The sequence below is a fragment of the Rhinoraja longicauda genome, chromosome 15 (assembly GCF_053455715.1).
Source record: "Rhinoraja longicauda isolate Sanriku21f chromosome 15, sRhiLon1.1, whole genome shotgun sequence".
NCBI lineage: Eukaryota > Metazoa > Chordata > Chondrichthyes > Rajiformes > Arhynchobatidae > Rhinoraja > Rhinoraja longicauda.
Window position 1 is genome coordinate 20,530,176 of NC_135967.1, and position 17,104 is coordinate 20,547,279.

Genomic DNA, 17,104 nt, shown 5'->3' on the forward strand with positions numbered 1-17,104 from the left:
GAGAGAGAGAGAGAGAGAGAGAGAGAGAGAGAGAGAGAGAGAGAGAGAGAGAGAGAACTCTGGTGTGTGCTGTTCGCAGTTTCTTGTGGAAAAAAAGATTTACTGACTGGACCAACTTAGCGTTCCTTCTCATTCTGGGCTGGACCGTTCTGAGTCCTGCCACAATTGGTAACCCCGGCACTCCAAACTAGGCATATTGGAGCACGACATGCACGCCGCCAGCGCTCAACCTGCCGCTCCGGCCGACCAGGCCCAACGGAACACAGGCCCAACGGAGCCCTGAAGCTATCGACCTTCTGGACCTTACAGCCGCAGGTTTGGTTTCAACAGGCCGAGGCACAATTTCACATCTGCGGGATCACGGTCAACGAGACCCGTTTTTACTACGTCGCCGGCGCGTTCGACCAGGAGACGGCCGGCCGTGTGGTGCCTTACCTGCGCGATCCACTGACAGAGGATAAATATCCAGGCCTCAAGGCACTGCTTCTCCGCACCTTCGGGCTCAGCCACATGGAGCGAGCAGCGCGGATCCACAACATGGGCGACCTCGGCGACCGAAGCCGTCGGCCCTCATGAGCGAGATGCTCATGCTCCTGGACGGCCACCAGCCCTGCTTGCTCTTTGAATCCACGTTCATGCAGCAGTTGCCAGATGACATCCGCCTGCTCCTCTCTGGGGCGAAGTTTAATGACCCCCTGGCGTTAGCGGAGTGCGCCGACGAGCTGTGGTGGTCAGTCGGCAGGAGATGGGCGCGCGGGGTCGGGGGTCCACAGAGCCCTGGAAGGCGCAGCAGGGCGGGGCTTCGATCGTTCGGCTGTCGGCAGCGCCCTGGAGGGCCCAGCGACCGCACCATGTATCCATCGGGAGCCCGACTGGGCAGCCGGTTCCGGGCGACGCCGGTAGAGGGGGGTGGTGTGACTATCATCGTCGCAGGGGTTCCGCGGCCCACCAGTGCCACCCTTCCTGTTCATACCCTGGGAACGCCAGGGCCGGCAGCTGCGGCGGCCGGCCAGAAACACCGCCTCTACGCATGGGAACGGCATTCGGGACGCCAGTTCCTCGTTGACACGAGGGCAAAGGTTAGCGTTTTGCCCCCATCAGGGGTCGACACTCGTTCCGGCAAGCAGGGGCCCTCTCTGACAGCACCGATTTCCTCCGGGCCCAATCCCTGTTGATGGTTGTGAGGGGGCAGCGCCTCGTTTGCACTGCTTTACGTCCCACTGCTTCCGCTGCACCACACCGCGGCCCGGTGTCTTCAGTGGACAATATTTTTGCCCAGATATTATCGGACTTTCCTGACATACTGACCCCCCAATTTTGATCGGCCACCCCCAAGCATGGAGCAGTGCATCATATCCTCACCTCAGGACTGCCGCTCCACGCACATTTGCGCAGGCTTCCCCCCAACAAGCTCCGTATCGCCAAGGAGGAGTTCCGCCAGATGGAGGCCATGGGAATTGTACAATGCTCTGACAGCCGGTGGGTGTCTCCATTGCACATGGTTCCCAAGGCGGCCCAGAGGCTGAAGGCCTTGTGGAGATTACCAACGCCTTAATGACACCACAACTACCCTATTCCACATATTGAGGACTTTACCGCCCATCTGGCCGGCACTAAGTTTTTTTCCAAGGTCGACCTCATGCGGGGCTATCACCAGATTCCTGTACACCCAGACAACGTGCCCAAGATGGCCATTATCACTCCTTTTGGGCTATTCGAGTTTCTAAGCATGCCTATTTGATATTACTCACTGGGCTGGCATGGGCACTTTCTTGGTCTGGACTCTTGAACCACACAAAGCATGTTTTTTTATATTCACTCCTTAGTATCTTCTTGAATGTAAGTATCTCCATCAAATTACCCATTATGTTGCTTATAAAAAAATAAAATTTTAAAGTCCTTTTTTTTGCATCTTGATGTTGAGTGAAAAGTATGATCTATTGTTTTTGATCAAAATTTATTGATTATATTTGGGGTAAACAGGAGACAGAAACAAAACGATAATAAGTTGTGGAAGAAAACAAAGAAACATATCACACTTGAAATTAAGTTATTAATGTGCATGTGCTTGCTGCTGGAGAAGTGTTTGGGAGAATAACCCATGGTAATGCTGAAAACATCAAAGAGCACAAAGTATGACATCTGAAACATCTGCCATGTTAATTTGGATTGAAAGCATCACCCAGGGAAATATGGGAAGGCTCTTAATCATAAGGATCGTTGACTACCACCAATGTAATATACCTCTTAGAATGATTGTCCTTCAAGCGAAAGCTAAAAGTCTGTGTGATAAACCAATGAAAAAGGTGAGAGTTAATAGCTTGTCAACTTTCGTACTAGTCTAGGTTGGTTGGAACATTTTAAGATGTTTTTCAATTTGCATAACATCAAACATAACATCATGGATGAAGCAGTTAGATCTGACATTTGAGCAGCTAAAAATGATGTTTCCTATTAATTTGAAGAAAGTGGCCAAGGTTGCTACTCATAAACAATCCTTTGCCAATGGGACAGAGTGTTATTTGAAGTCATGCACAGGGAACATGTTTCCAAAGAGGAAAAGATTGAGTCAGGATGCAGACCTGCAAATGATCCCTTAACTCTTGTTTTTGGAACACCTCAGGAAATCTTAGGTTTAACCTCGAAGAGGAAGAAGATTGGACTTTTTTGCCTTCCATCACAGTGAGGAATGAGGGGGAATTGGATGTGGTGGATGTTTATGTTAACTTTTATGTTGTTGTGTGCCTTGTTGCTTTTTTTTCGTATGGCAGTATGGTAATTTGCATATCACTGTACCTTAATTGGTACATGTGACAATGGTGGTCCACTCGTCCCTTCCTACCCAAACCACCCTATCCCCGGGCACTTTCCCCTGCAACATCACGAGATGCAACACCTGTCCCTTTACCTCCCCCCTCAACTCCATCCAAGGACCCAAACAGTCTTTCCAGGTGAGACAAAGGTTCACCTGCACCTCCTCCAACCTCATCTATTGCATCCGCTGCTCTAGATGTCAACTTATTTACATCGGCGAAACCAAGCGCAGGATCGGCGATCGCTTCACTCAACACCTGCGCTCGGTCCGCATTGACCAAACTGATCTCCCGGTGGCCGAGTACTTCAACTCCCCCTCCCATTCCCAGTCTGCCCTTTTTGTCATGGGCCTCCTCCAGTACCATAGTGAGGCCCACCGGAAATTGGAGGAACAGCACCTCATATTTCGCCTGGGCAGCTTGCAGCCCAGTGGTATGAACATCGACTTCTCCAACTTTAGATAGTTCCTCCGTCCCTCTCTTCCCCTCCTCCTTCCCAAATATCCCTCTATCTTCCTGTCTCCACCTATATCCTTCCTTTGTCCCGCCCCCCTGACATCAGTCTGAAGAATGGTCTCGACCCGAAACGTCACCCATTCCTTCTCTCCCGATATGCTGCCGGACCTGCTCTGTTACTCCAGCATTTTGTGAATAAATACCTTTGATTTGAAACCTTTGAAGTGATATACGACTCAGGGCTACAATGAGCTTTGGAGGATTGTTCCAAAAATATCTATGTTATTTGCTGATCAAGAAAGTAAGCATGAATAATGGGAAAACTATTTAAAAAATTGCATCTTCTATCTGATGTTACTGTTTGGAGGGAATTGTGTGCCAAGAAAAATCTTGACTTCATGCATAGTGTATTTTGCGTAGTGATCCATTTAACCTTGACAACGTATCAAAAACTATTACAGTTGCCTCCCTGTCACCCAACACAACTTAATTGTCCCAGCCCAAGGATAAAATACAAGAGCAATATTTAAGACATAATATTTCCATCGCATCACTTCCTAAATTATTAAGAAGACTGATAAAGATAAGTCAACAATCAAGGACTTTTGGCAGAACTATAAAGTTCTCAAGGACAACAAAAATGTCGCTGATTCATGGGATGAACATGCATCAGAATGTGCAAATGGTTTGTAGCTCAAAGTGTTGCTTGAATCTGTAAATGATTTCAAAGGATTTGACAAAATTGCCCCAAAAATGACAACATTTTCAACTTAGAAGAGTGGACATGGCAGAATTGCTCAAATGCTGTCGAGAAGAATTATGGAATAGGGATTTAATACGATTAGAAATATGACAAGCTAAAGAGCAAACAGCTGAAATACAGTGCCCTCCACAATGTTTGGGACAAAGACCCATCATTTATTTATTTGCCTCTGTACTCCACAATTTGAGATTTGTAATAAAAAAAATCAATAAAGGCCATTTTTATACATTTTGCTTTCACCATGTAGAAATTGCAGCAGTGTTTATACATAGTCCCCGCATTTCAGGGCACCATAATGTTTGGGGCACAGCAATATCATGGAAATGAAAGTAGTCATGTTTAGTATTTTGTTGCATATCCTTTGCATGCAATGACTGCTTGAAGTCTGCGATTCATGGACATCACCGGTTGTTGTTTGTCTTCTCTGGTGATGTCTTCACTGCCAGGCCTGTGTTGCAGCCATCTTTAGCTTATGCTTATTTTTAGCTTATGCTTATTTTTGGGGCTAGTCCCCTTCAGTTTTCTATTCAGCATATAAAAGGCATGCTCAATTGGGTTCAGATCGGGTGATTGACTTGGCCACTCAAGAATTTACCCTTTTTTAGCTTTGAAAAACTCCTTTGTTGCTTTAGCAGTATGTTTGGGATTATTGTTTTGCTGTAGAATGAACCGCCAGCCAATGGGTTTCGAGGCATTTGTTTGAACTTGAGCAGATAAGATGTGTCTATACACTTTAGAATTCATTATGCTACTCCCATCAGCAGTTGTATCACCAATGAGGATAAGTGAGCCAAATCCTTCAGCAGCCATACATGCCCTGGCCATAACACCCCCATCACCGTGTTTCACAGATGAAATGGAATGCTTTGGATCTTGGGACGTTCCTTCTCTCTTCCATATTTTGCTCTTGTCATCACGCTGATGTAAGTTGATCTTCGTCTCATCTGTCCACAGGACCTTTTTCCAGGACCTTTTTCCTTTAAGTATTTCATGGCAAACTGTAACCTGGCCATCCTATTTTTGCGGCTAACCAGTGGTTTGCATCTTGCAGTGTAGCCTCCGTATTTCTGTTCATGAAGTCTTCTGCGGACAGTGGTCATTGACAAATCCACACCTGACTCCTGAATAGTGTTTCAGCAGGACCGGTTCATAGCAGCTATGCCCCTGGGGATGAAGCTGTTCTTGAGTCTGGAGGTGCGGGCGTAGAAGGCCTTGTATCGTCTGCCCGATGGAAGGAGTTCAAACAGACTATTGCAGGGGTGTGAAGAGTCTTTGTGGATGTTGATGGCTTTTCTGAGGCATCGTGTGTTGTAGATGCCCTCCAAGGCTGGTAGCTGTGTTCCGATGGTCCTCTGAGCTCTATGCACTACCCGCTGAAGAGCTTTCCTTTCTGCCTCTGTGCAGCTGAGGTACCACACAGGAATGCCATGTGTTAGGATGCTCTCTATGGTGCAGCGGTAAAATGTCGTCAGCAGCTGTTGGGGTAGACCAGACCTCTTCAGTGTTCTTAGGTAGAACAGTCGTTGCTGTGCCTCCTTGACCAGCGCAGCAATGTTATTGGACCATGTTAGGTCCTCCGAAATGTGAGTGCCCAGAAACTTGAAGCTGGACACTCTCTCCACACTGTCCCCGTTGATAAAGATCAGGGCGTATTCCCCGTTGTGTGATCTACGGAAGTTGATGATTAGCTCCTTGGTCTTGGTGGTATTTAGGGACAGGCTGTTATCAGAGCACCAGTCCGCCAGGTTCTGCACCTCCGCTCTGTATTTTGTTTCATCCCCGTTGGTGATCAGCCCGATCACCGTTGTGTCGTCTGCAAACTTGACAATGGTGTTGGTGTCGAATGCAGGAACACAGTCGTGTGTGAAGAGGGAGTAGAACATGGGGCTCAGAACACAACCCTGCGGTGTGCGCGCAGGGTGATAGTGGAGGACAGGTACGAGCCCATTCTCACTGCCTGCGGTCGCTCCAGCAGGAAGTCCAGGATCCAGTCGCATAATGACGAGCTGAGGCCTAGCTGGTGAGCTTGGTGGGGATGACCGTGTTGAAGGCAGAGCTATAGTCAATGAATAGCATCCTCACGTACGTGCCCTGTCTTTCTAGGTGAGTCAGGACAGTGTGAAGAGCCAGAGAGATGGCGTCCTCTGTGGATCTATTTGCCCTGTATGCAAATAGTATTTGTAACAACAAAACGATTGCCAAATGCTTTTCATCATAATTGAAGATGCAATGTAAATCTTCACCAAGGATAATTGAAACCGAGAACGGTTCCACAGAAGGCAGGCCAATTAACGACAACAGTAACTACTGCAAGATGCTTTACCAAAGGAGGAAAAAAAAGCCACATGATATACTTTTAATTTTTTTTCAGTGATGAGATGAGATAAAAGCTATAAGCTGCATCATTGAATAAAGATCTTTGCCCTTCATTAACTTAAAAAAATCAAGGTCTATCACACCCCTTACTGCCATTTAACTCCACAGTCATCAAGGGTGGATGTTGCCCTATTTAAATTCATATTTCTTTGGCATTTTGAAATGTATTTTATTTTACAAGTTATTTAGAATTTGTAGTATATGTGCAGTATTTAAACAGTTGCTTATTTTTCAGACAAGTAATGTTTTACAAAAAAAAAGCTTTGGTTTATACACAAATTCTTTAAGGGAGGACTGGATATTCTTCACACTGTTTTGCTTAATTTTACATATTTCAAGGATGCAACTACAATGTTAATTGAGGAATTCGTGCATTCATTATGATCATTCTATATTTGCAATCACTTTATTATTCTAGTCATCCTGTCATAAATATTAAATTTGTCTCCAACACAGCTTTAACTATTTGTGCAGCTCTTTTCAGTGCCTCACAAACCTGAACCCTGCTGCCCTTTCACAGTTTCCAGCTTCTCCTGAAATTACTGTAACTATTTCAAATTACCCTGAATTTCAACTGCCACTTTTTCACCATTCTGCTATTTTATCTTTATCCCTCATGGTCAGTTACAATGTTTCCTAATTCACGAATTTCAGCAAATCTGGACACCTGTTTGTGCAGCTCTATAATCAGATGACTGACACACAAAGTGAACCGAAGCTATACCACAATTTAATCCAATATTCAGTGTTTCACCTATTTTTGAAACTGCCTGATGATAAAAGTGAAATATTACATTAAGTATGAATAATGCTAAATGTTTTATCCCTGATTGGTTGCGTATTTCAACAAGGAGGAACTGACATATCCTTCCTCTCATGCCAAATGCTATCTGGATTTATGGTACAGGCAAGAATCATTGAATGTTAGATTAGGAAATAGTTGCTAAAGTATTTATTGAACAAAATTCTTCATTACATAATGTAACAATAATGTGTTTCCCTTTTTTAAACAGAGATTAAAAACAATAGTTAATCAGAGGAAATTTATTTAATATCTATTCCCTTTTACTTACAACAAAGGAGCAGGCCACTTGGCCCATCAAGACAATGCCAGCTCTCAGCATTTCCATCAATTTTAATCTTTCCATTTATTTTCTGTCTTCTACTACCCTTAAGGGCCTGTCCCACTTTAGGCGATTTTAAGGCGACTGTCAAAGTCGTAGCAGATCGCCGAACTTTTCTTTTACCCGACGACAATGACCACGACAATGCCGAGTCAGGTCGAGATTACAGCGTCTTCGGAAACATCGCGAAATTCCCATGCTATCAATGCTTCTCCGACGTCCTAAGTTTCGCTGAAATCACTGACAGGTCGGTAAGTACTTGAGAGTTTTGAACTATAACATCTTGTATGGGTTACTTAAAAACCAAGCATCACTGTAACAAGGAATAAACTGGATTTACTTCCAGTTTACTAATAGCTGTATTAAAAAAAAATTTTTTTAAAGCGACCAGGTGCATATCTGGTTTCTGGGTTGCATATCTGGGTTGGGAGCCTACTTTAAATGTAACGGCTGATGGCCATAAACACTGCAAAATTCCCACGCTTACCTGACCGTCAAACTGTCGCCTCCAATCTACCTGTCAAATGTCCTGACGGTAAATAAATTGGTTAAACACAAGCATTTTATGGTATTTTGAAATTACTTTACTTATTTTAATATAATGTGCTTCTAAATGCATCTAAGAGAACCTAGCAAACCTGGGGACAGCAGGCGACAGCGCCCGCAATAAGCAACGATACCTGGCGACAAGCCAGCTGTCGCCGAGAAATTTCATTCCGGATAATTTCTCAGCGACATGCTGAGATCCACTACGATTCTTGGAAGACTCCTCACGATCATGTCCGCGACACACGGCGAACTGTCGGCGACAGCCTAGTCACCGGCAGTCGCCTTAAAATCGCCTAAAATGGGACAGGTCCTTAACTCTCCTATATAGGGACATACCTTTGGAGTAATTGAAAATAGCCTACCAACCAACATACCAGCATGATGGGAGGAAAATGAAGCAGCTGAGAAAAACCATGCGATCACAGGGAGAAAACACATCACGGGCAGCACAGTTAATTAAAATGGAATAAAGTACAGCGGGGAGGCAACGCGGCTGCCGGCGCTGTGAGCGGCCTTGGTGAGGGCCCATAGCGACACGGACGGGGGCAGCACAGGCAGTCATCGGTAGGTCAATCCACTATAAGCAAAATCCATTACAGAGGTCCGTTAAAATGAGGTTTTACTGTAGTTCAGACTTTATTGTACAACTCAACAACTCACACATCTAAGTTAGTGCCCCACCTACTGATCCATACTGTGTTATTACATCCAACCGCTGCAAGACATCAAGCACAGCCACCCCACCTGAAAGTAACCTGTTCATTCTTGCTATTTTCTGTCCTGTAAGAAATCCTCAATCCATACTAATATATGATCAATACTGAGTTCGCCATTTCTGTTTACATAAATGCCGGGCAAAGTTCAGCCCAAAAAACTCAGTTTTATTTACAAAAAAATGATCAAAATATTTCTTCCATCACAAACCAGTAGGATCATACTGTTTAAACTAACATATATTTCTGTGTTAATGAACACGAGGATTTACCTTTAGAATAAATAAGGAATATTAAACAGCAATGAAGGGGATTCTGAAGATAGTTCTTTACAGGATACATTTTAAATACAGGTTTGAGTCACTTTTCAATCACAACTATAATAAATAACAATAAACATGGGCAGTAAATGACACCTCTCAAGTTTATCATAATCTAAATACATGCCTCTCTTTTAACATAATTTGCTTGTTCACAAAGACCAATTACCTCAAAGTCAATCACAAAGAGAGATAATCAGTCAAATTCATCTAATTGTCATTAGTTTAAAAAAATCCTGAGTATTTGAATAAATCTCAACTTGTATTTAGTCAAAAGCCGAGAGCATACTTATTAAAAAAAAGAAACTAATCAGCAGTACTCACCGAGACTTTGCTCCCAGTTATCTGAATGCAGTGGTTAATGCAGTATAAATTAATATTGTTGGAAGAGGCAAAAGAAAATTAACAAAACAGCAGCATTATTAGTGAGCACAGCTTTTCATTGTTTAACCACAATGCAGTTGTTACAACATTAGTAATATATTTCAGCCCCAAACAAAAAGACTTTCATGTTGAATTGCTTTATAAAATAAAAATAGTATCTTAAGTTTTCTATTTCCATTTTCAGCAGGTTTCACAGTAAAATGTCACCAATGTTCATACATACACAAGGCAGACTGATGGTTTAAATTTTTCATTCCAGCTAAAAAAGGCTATATAGAACCAAAATATTGAAAACAAATTACATATTCACTGGATGAATTTAAAAGAGAGTTAGACAGAGCTCTTGGGGCTAGTGGAATCAAGGGATATGGAGAGAAGGCAGGCGCAGGTTACTGATTGTGGATGATCAGCCATGATCAAAATGAATGGTGGTGCTGGTTCGAAGGGCCTAAAGGCCTCCTCCTGCACCTATTTTCTATGTCTCCCTATGTTAATATTCTCATCTCATATGTATACTTCATGGTAATTTTCATTTAACTCCATGTCAATTGTCAATATATAAGTGATGCAATCACTTACAGTTTCTTTTTAGCAATGTATGTTTATCATGCAACAAATCTAAAACACAGTTTATTACAATGGCCCAAATGATGAATCAGAAAATGTTGATCAGTAAATGTAGAACATTAACCTGAATGGACAATATCTCAAATTTTAGTGTTTTTTTCATCCATTATATGTGGTTTGCAGATGAGCCAATACTTTGTTGGATGGTTGCTTTTAAGATATGGTTGCAGACACTGTAATTTAACTGTGGTTTATTTGCAGATTTGCATCACAAGTCAACTGTTTCAGTTTGTCCTTTTTTAGTTAAAAAGAGTTAATGGCAAACAAATGAACTTAGATTGTTTACTTTATGAAGTTTATGAATGTTTTAAATGTGATATGTAAGTCAAAAATAATTCGAGCTATGTGAAATAGGAAACTGGAGAGAATCTGAGATGTTTATCAAACCTGGTTGAATTTGAAATAACATGGTGGGTTGGATCGGATTAACAGTTAGCCTACAATTCTTTAGAGAATCATCAGTCAGTTGTACTGCATGTGTCAATGCGTTCGGTGTCTCCATACCCATGCATAATCCTGTTGAATAAAGGAATTTTGACCACTCAACAAATTTAGCTGAATTTTGACCTTAATTTAATTTCTATATATATATGTCATTAATTAAGATTTTTTAGTGATTTAATGTTGAATCTATATCTTTAAATTTTGTTTCAATTATTTAAATCAATTTCAGATGACTTCATGAATCATCAATGACCTGAATGTCATATGACTTCATGAATCGTCAATGACCTGAATGTCATGGCCCACTCTACGGGGAACCCATAGAGCAAGGCCAAAGTTATGGGAAGCCACACGGCCACACATTTAAGGGTCCATTGCGAGAGACCACAGGAAATAGAACATCATCTGGCTCATTGCTTTGTGATATAATGTATCAAGAATGCTTTAATCCATGAAACCCTAATTCGAAAGAAAGCAGAATGACTTTAACTTTAACACCAGGAACTGAATATGCCACTGTTTTTATCGATATGAGAGATTGCTTATGGTGTCTTTATTATACTTCCTTAGAAGGCTTAGGACGTTCAGCATGTTCCCAACAACTCTCACCAAATTCTACAGTTGCGCCGTAGAAAATATTTTATCAGGATGCATCACAGCATGGTGTGGGAACAGCTCCATCCAAGACCGCGAGAAATTGCAGTGGATGCAACCCAGACCATCACATAAACCAACCTCCTCCCATTGACTCCATTTAAACCTCACGCTGCCTCAGCAAGGCCACTGGCGTAATTAAGGGTGAATCTCACCCTGGTTCTTCCCTCTCCCATCAGGCAAGAAGTGTGAAAACGCATGCTTCCAGATTCTGGGGCAGCTTCTTCCCAGCAGTTATCAGGCAACTGAGCCACCCTACAAACAACTAGAGAGCAGTCATGACTTATTATCTACCTCATTGGAGATCCTCAGACTGTGATCGGACTTTACTGGACTTAAACATTACTCCCTTTGTCATGTTTTCGCAATACTGTGGATGGTTCAATTGTAACTGGTTAGCACACAACAAAAGCATTTCACTGTACCTCGGTACACGTGGCAATAAAATAAACTTAGCTAACTATAACACAAGCCAGAAAGAAATCCAATGGTTCAATAGTTTAACTCAGTAAAAATTATGAGAAGGGATCAAAAGCAAAACAGATATGAGCAATTCCTAGAATGGCCTCTGGGAGAAAAGGAAAGGCCCGGTCTTTTTTTTTGGCTGGCTTCTAAAGGCTAACAAATTAGGTTGATCCTGCAACTAATTGACCAATATCAGGTTGGATAAAGAACTGGTTAAATGTAGCATTAGCAATTTTATCTCTTCCTATTTGGGATGAACTAAGAAATATATTTTCTATTATTTCCTTCTTATTACAGAATTAACGGGTAAAAAAGGCAGAAAATCCATTGGGCATAATCATCATGATATGGATGGCTAACTGATATCCAACGTGCTATCAATCCCAATGATTTCACACACAATGGATGGTGGGTACAGCTATTACATTTGAGACCACATTAGTTAAGCTGCAAATGAGATGGAACAGCCAGAGTGGTAACGTTATTTTCCAGCTATATCATTACCACAATCAGAGAGATTATATTTAGAATACATTTGTAATATAAAATTATGTACTGAAATGTACAAAGAAGCAAATGAGAGGAGTTCATTATACTATCAATCGCTTTACTTCTATGCAAAGTTTAAATATATCCTTTCAAAATTTTGAGCTCTGCTGACACATTGGTAACAATTTAATACAAAACCTGCTAAAGTGTGTCAATTGGTATAATTAATAAGATTATTCAGATACGATTTACCTTTTGCAGTATATAAGACTGGTCATCAGCACATTATAGGGCAGTGTTTTTTATTTTCAGATAGCATACATTCATTTGCATATTTTATATTATCTGATTCAAATATTTTCATATAAACATACCACTTCGCTGTCTGTGCTTTTTACATGGTTAATGCACAATTCTGGACAAAATATTATTTTTCAAATTAGATTATACATTATGTAGTTCATTCACTAATAACTGAAACAAATCACACTCACAAAAATGAAAAGGAATTTTGAATTCAATTTACCTCAACCTACTTAAGTCGCAGTGCATTCCTGCCTTCGGATTATAATATTAAAATTAACTCCAAACCATGCAGGTTTCTTTCCATCCATACTGCTTTTCTGACACTTCACAAATGCACTGCAGCAAACAAAGTCAGCACTGATAAATTAAGATAGTGCTTGGTTTGTTGAAACATGCAATAATATTTCAAAGAATCAGGAGCAGGAATTTGCTGACGAGAGATAAACCTGGTAACCACCAAGCTTCTTGTATTAGTTATTTAAATCCAATTTAATGTCCATGTTTCATAAATCTGTGATTTGTCACGTGAACTAGATTAAACAACTACTGTATTTCATGTTAAAATATTCCACAATTGGCTCACTGTCCTTGCCCCATTTTCCTACCACTCATCTACACTCGGGGTAACTTACAGTAGTCAACTCCCCTCCAAATAACACAGCTTTGGAGATGTGAGAAACCACTATGCCCAGACGAAGCCAACAAGACCTTAGGGAGAATGTATAAACTCCACTCAGACAACACCAGAAGTCAGGGTTGAACTCAGGTGATTGGAGCTGAGAGGTAACTGCATTATCTCTAGAACCAATTATGATACTGAGAGCCACATGAAAACTAAGGTTATGTGCAAGTGAGTGCTATTGGCAATAACGGGAAATTTCTTGTTAATAAAATAATTGGTGTTACTTAATTATTAACAATGAGATATTGTTGATAGAGGCAATTAAATAATTCACACGAGCTTATGACATATGTGTCATTTAAGTGAGGTGTATAAACAACCAATACCCGAACCTCAAAAGTTTCTACCACATGCTTTGCTCAGGCAAAGGCAATGCTCATCTTTTAAGCTAAAAAGTAGCTTGAATATCTGTAAATGTAATACCCATGTTTATTTAAATGGGACATGTTCAAATATATTGGTAACTACAGTTGCATAATGCACAAGAACTTTACTGCCCAAACTTTCTAAATGTTCAATCGTGTTAATAGAATCTTTTAATAATCTCTGGATTGGCTAGATCCTAAACTCAAAATACATTTTGCATCCAAATGAAACGACGTTTTTTTAAATTTTAAACTATTCCTGCAAAAAAAAATCTATATTCTGCATTGTTTCTTTCCAATCAATATTGTTTGCTCTATGATCTTTAACGTAAAACAATTACTTTTTGAAAAGGATTTCAAAACTTTAATATTGAATGAGCATACTCTATTGTGATATTATTGTATACTACCAGTGTAAAATGCACAAACAGCTTAAATGATTCCACACAAATCAACCACTGATCCAACAAATAGATGGTCCATTAACAGCCATATGCATGGATCAAAAACCCAGTGGAAACATGAAGCTAACTATTTGCCTCTGCCATAATTAAGTATTCCAATCTGACAATTGTGGTCTGACAATGGCAAATAGGTAAACCTTAGAAACAGCATGACAGTAAACTAATATTCCTGTCCTGTGTGCAGTAATGAGAATTGATTAGCAATACACACTTTGGGTACAGGTAAGGAATATTTTATAACATTTTAGACAGCAACATCAATTTTGCATTGATCCAAAAGTCATCTTAGAAAAGCAAAAATATAATAAGATCAATTAATTACATATTTTGATTCAGCTTAAGTATGAGGCAGATCCAAGTGAAACAGAAATTCCAAAATCAATTATAAAATAGAACCATTTAATTCTGAGCTGACAGTAAAAATAAAAATAAATCTGCATTATTGCCTCCAGCTGGCATGCCACTTAGTTTTGAGTGGTCATTGTTTCAGAAGAAAATTGAGAAGATTCTGGTTTATGTAGGTTTTCAACATCTCTGCAAAATCTTTATAAATTGTTTATCAACTATGCAGCAACTATTTTAACAAATATCTTAACAGAAGAAGCCCAATTCCAAAAAGCAATATGTTTTAATCAGTTAGTAAACACTTGCTATTTGTTCTATTTGAAAATAAAGTTTGGATGTTTCTCATTGCAGTAAATGAAACAAACACACATATAAAAAGGTGAATGGGGATTGTTCCAGTTTTTAAATGAACTTCAGTAGTCTATCTCCACCACATGTTGTGGTTGCTTGGAAAGTTATAAACCAAGCATTTATTGCAAAATAAATTATCCTGAGGCATTTCTGGATACCCAGTTGAAGTAAAGTATCAATGTAAAACCTCATGATCAATATAAATGTTCATACTTGCAGCAATTTCAGTTACCACCTGAAATATGTGTCTGTCCTTAGATACCAAAAACAACTGTTTTATAGCTTCAGGCATAGTGCATTTTAATAAAATAATGCAGCACAGAGACCTGAGATTGCCAATCATCAAGCACTCATTTCCATTAATCCAACACTAATCCAATTTTATTTCCCACACATTTGCATTAACTCTATATTCTACCGCTTACCAACACCCAAGAGGCAATTTGCAGATGTTAATTAACTTTGGTTTCTAGTCCACACATTTTTGGAATGTAGGAAGAAACCGACATGGTCACATTGTGAACATGCAAGTGCCACAAGGACAGCACGAGTCAAGATTGAAACTGGATCGCTGGAGCTGTGCGACCAGCTACACCATTTGTATTCAGGAAAACACATTTAAACTAGTTTGTTTCAAAACAAAGTATTTTGAAATATTTAAAGAAATGGATATTGAAAAAATGCTCTCAAATTATTTTCAGGTGGTGCTAACTCAATTACTATGCTGTATGAATATTGCATTGGTCAATTCAAACTACTAAAATGTCACGATAAATACATGTTACAAAGCAATTTTTTTTTTTAAACAGGAAAATTTCTTGGGGAAAATTCAATTCCACTTCTATCAATAATTCCACAGTAACATGTTTCAAATTTCAATATGCTCATTTTAATCCTCAAAAATAACTATGAAATTCACCAACTGGAATTATTTTGCATTTGTTGAAGATTGAGTGTAAATGGACAACTCCAAGCATAAAACACACCACCCAAGATTTAAAAATCATTTTGATTACCCCAAGGCAGTAGTAGATGCAGAAGGCACAAATGATTTGAAGTAATAAAAGCACCATGTTAAGATTATGTTGTCCGATGTACACCAACTCTTCATTATCAATTAGCTAATGGTAGAGATATTTTAAAAACTGCATTATCAGGCAGCAGCTTTATTCATGAAAAAGGATAGATTTAGGCAGAAACCATGGATCGCAATTTAGCAAAAGCAAAAAGCAGACCATTTAAACATATCTAACTGTGAAACAGCACTAATGTGTTGTTCTATATACGACTATCTTTAAAAGGGTCTTACCGATTTTGCAGTTGCAGATATATACTGAACAACCATTTCTCTCTTCGTTGTCAGATCTTTCCCTCTGAGTGGAACTTTACGATCCTCATTCAGATTCATGTCTTCCTGTTGATAAAATTGAGGGAGGTATTAATTAAATGCAGTGTTCTGACAGAAGCCTACATCATTCTCAAAGCAAGGACAACCAATGCGGTAATTATGAATATAATTGTAAATATAATTTTCAACTTGAACAGCAGCAATCTCATTATCCAACCAAATTAAGTGCACTAAATATATGCTGAAACAAACACCAAAGGAAAGTCTCATCAAATTTGTGCATAATCAATATTTTCACATCAGCCTCAACTACAATGCAGACGTTACTCACTACGGACTACAACACTGGCTGAACTGGAACAGCTTTGAACTTTTCTTTGCAGAGTTGAAACAGATTTCAACAATCCCAAGATGTCACACAGTAGTGATGGCCAAGGTTTCAAAGGTCAAGATTGACTTTGGGAAACAAATATGTCAGATAGCCAGAGGATGCACCATTATGGGAAGCACAGCTGCTCCTTCTCATGCACAATGTCCAAATGGTAATTATTTGATGGACCTTGTTTCATCATCTCCATTCAACTAATACGTGTACAAATCTAATTTACAAATTTACAATTCCCATGTACAAATCTAATTCAATTTACAAATTTGCAGGCGACACCACCATTGTGGGCTAAATATCAAATAATAATGAGCCTGAATACAGGAAGGAGATTGAGAACCTTAAATCTGGTGTGAGACACCATACCAGGGCATCCGAGATGTCCTCATTCTTGAACGGGGGTTCCTTTCTTCCATCATGAGGCCTTCACACGTGTCTCCTTGATATCCCGAAGCTCGTCTCTTGCTCCTCTTCCCACAATTGTATCAGGGGCAGAGACCCCTAGTCCTTACTTTTCACCCTATCAGCCATCATATACAGCATATAATCCTCTGACATTTTCGCCACCTACAACGGGATTCCACCACGAGCAAACTCTTCCCATCGCCACCCCTTTCCGCTTTCCATAGAGACCATTCCCTCTGCAACTCCCTGGTTAACTCATCCCTTCCCACCCAAACT

General features: G+C 40.3%; 1 protein-coding gene across 8 annotated transcripts in view; it reads right to left on the reverse strand.

Annotated features, from left to right (window-relative positions):
- diaph2 (diaphanous-related formin 2) overlaps positions 1 to 17,104 on the reverse strand; it is a 448,875-nt gene that overhangs the window by 373,478 nt on the left and 58,293 nt on the right. For 6 of the 8 annotated variants that reach the window (XM_078412288.1, XM_078412284.1, XM_078412287.1 and 3 more), the window contains 2 exons: positions 16,000 to 16,104; positions 9,439 to 9,459 (listed from right to left, as the gene is read on the reverse strand). The exons of 1 other annotated variant lie outside the window; for it this stretch is intronic. In XM_078412288.1, the coding sequence (XP_078268414.1) occupies positions 9,439 to 9,459; positions 16,000 to 16,104 (126 nt within the window). The remainder of the gene's footprint in view (positions 1 to 9,438; positions 9,460 to 15,999; positions 16,105 to 17,104) is intronic. One more of the 8 variants, XM_078412283.1, reaches the window with a different exon arrangement.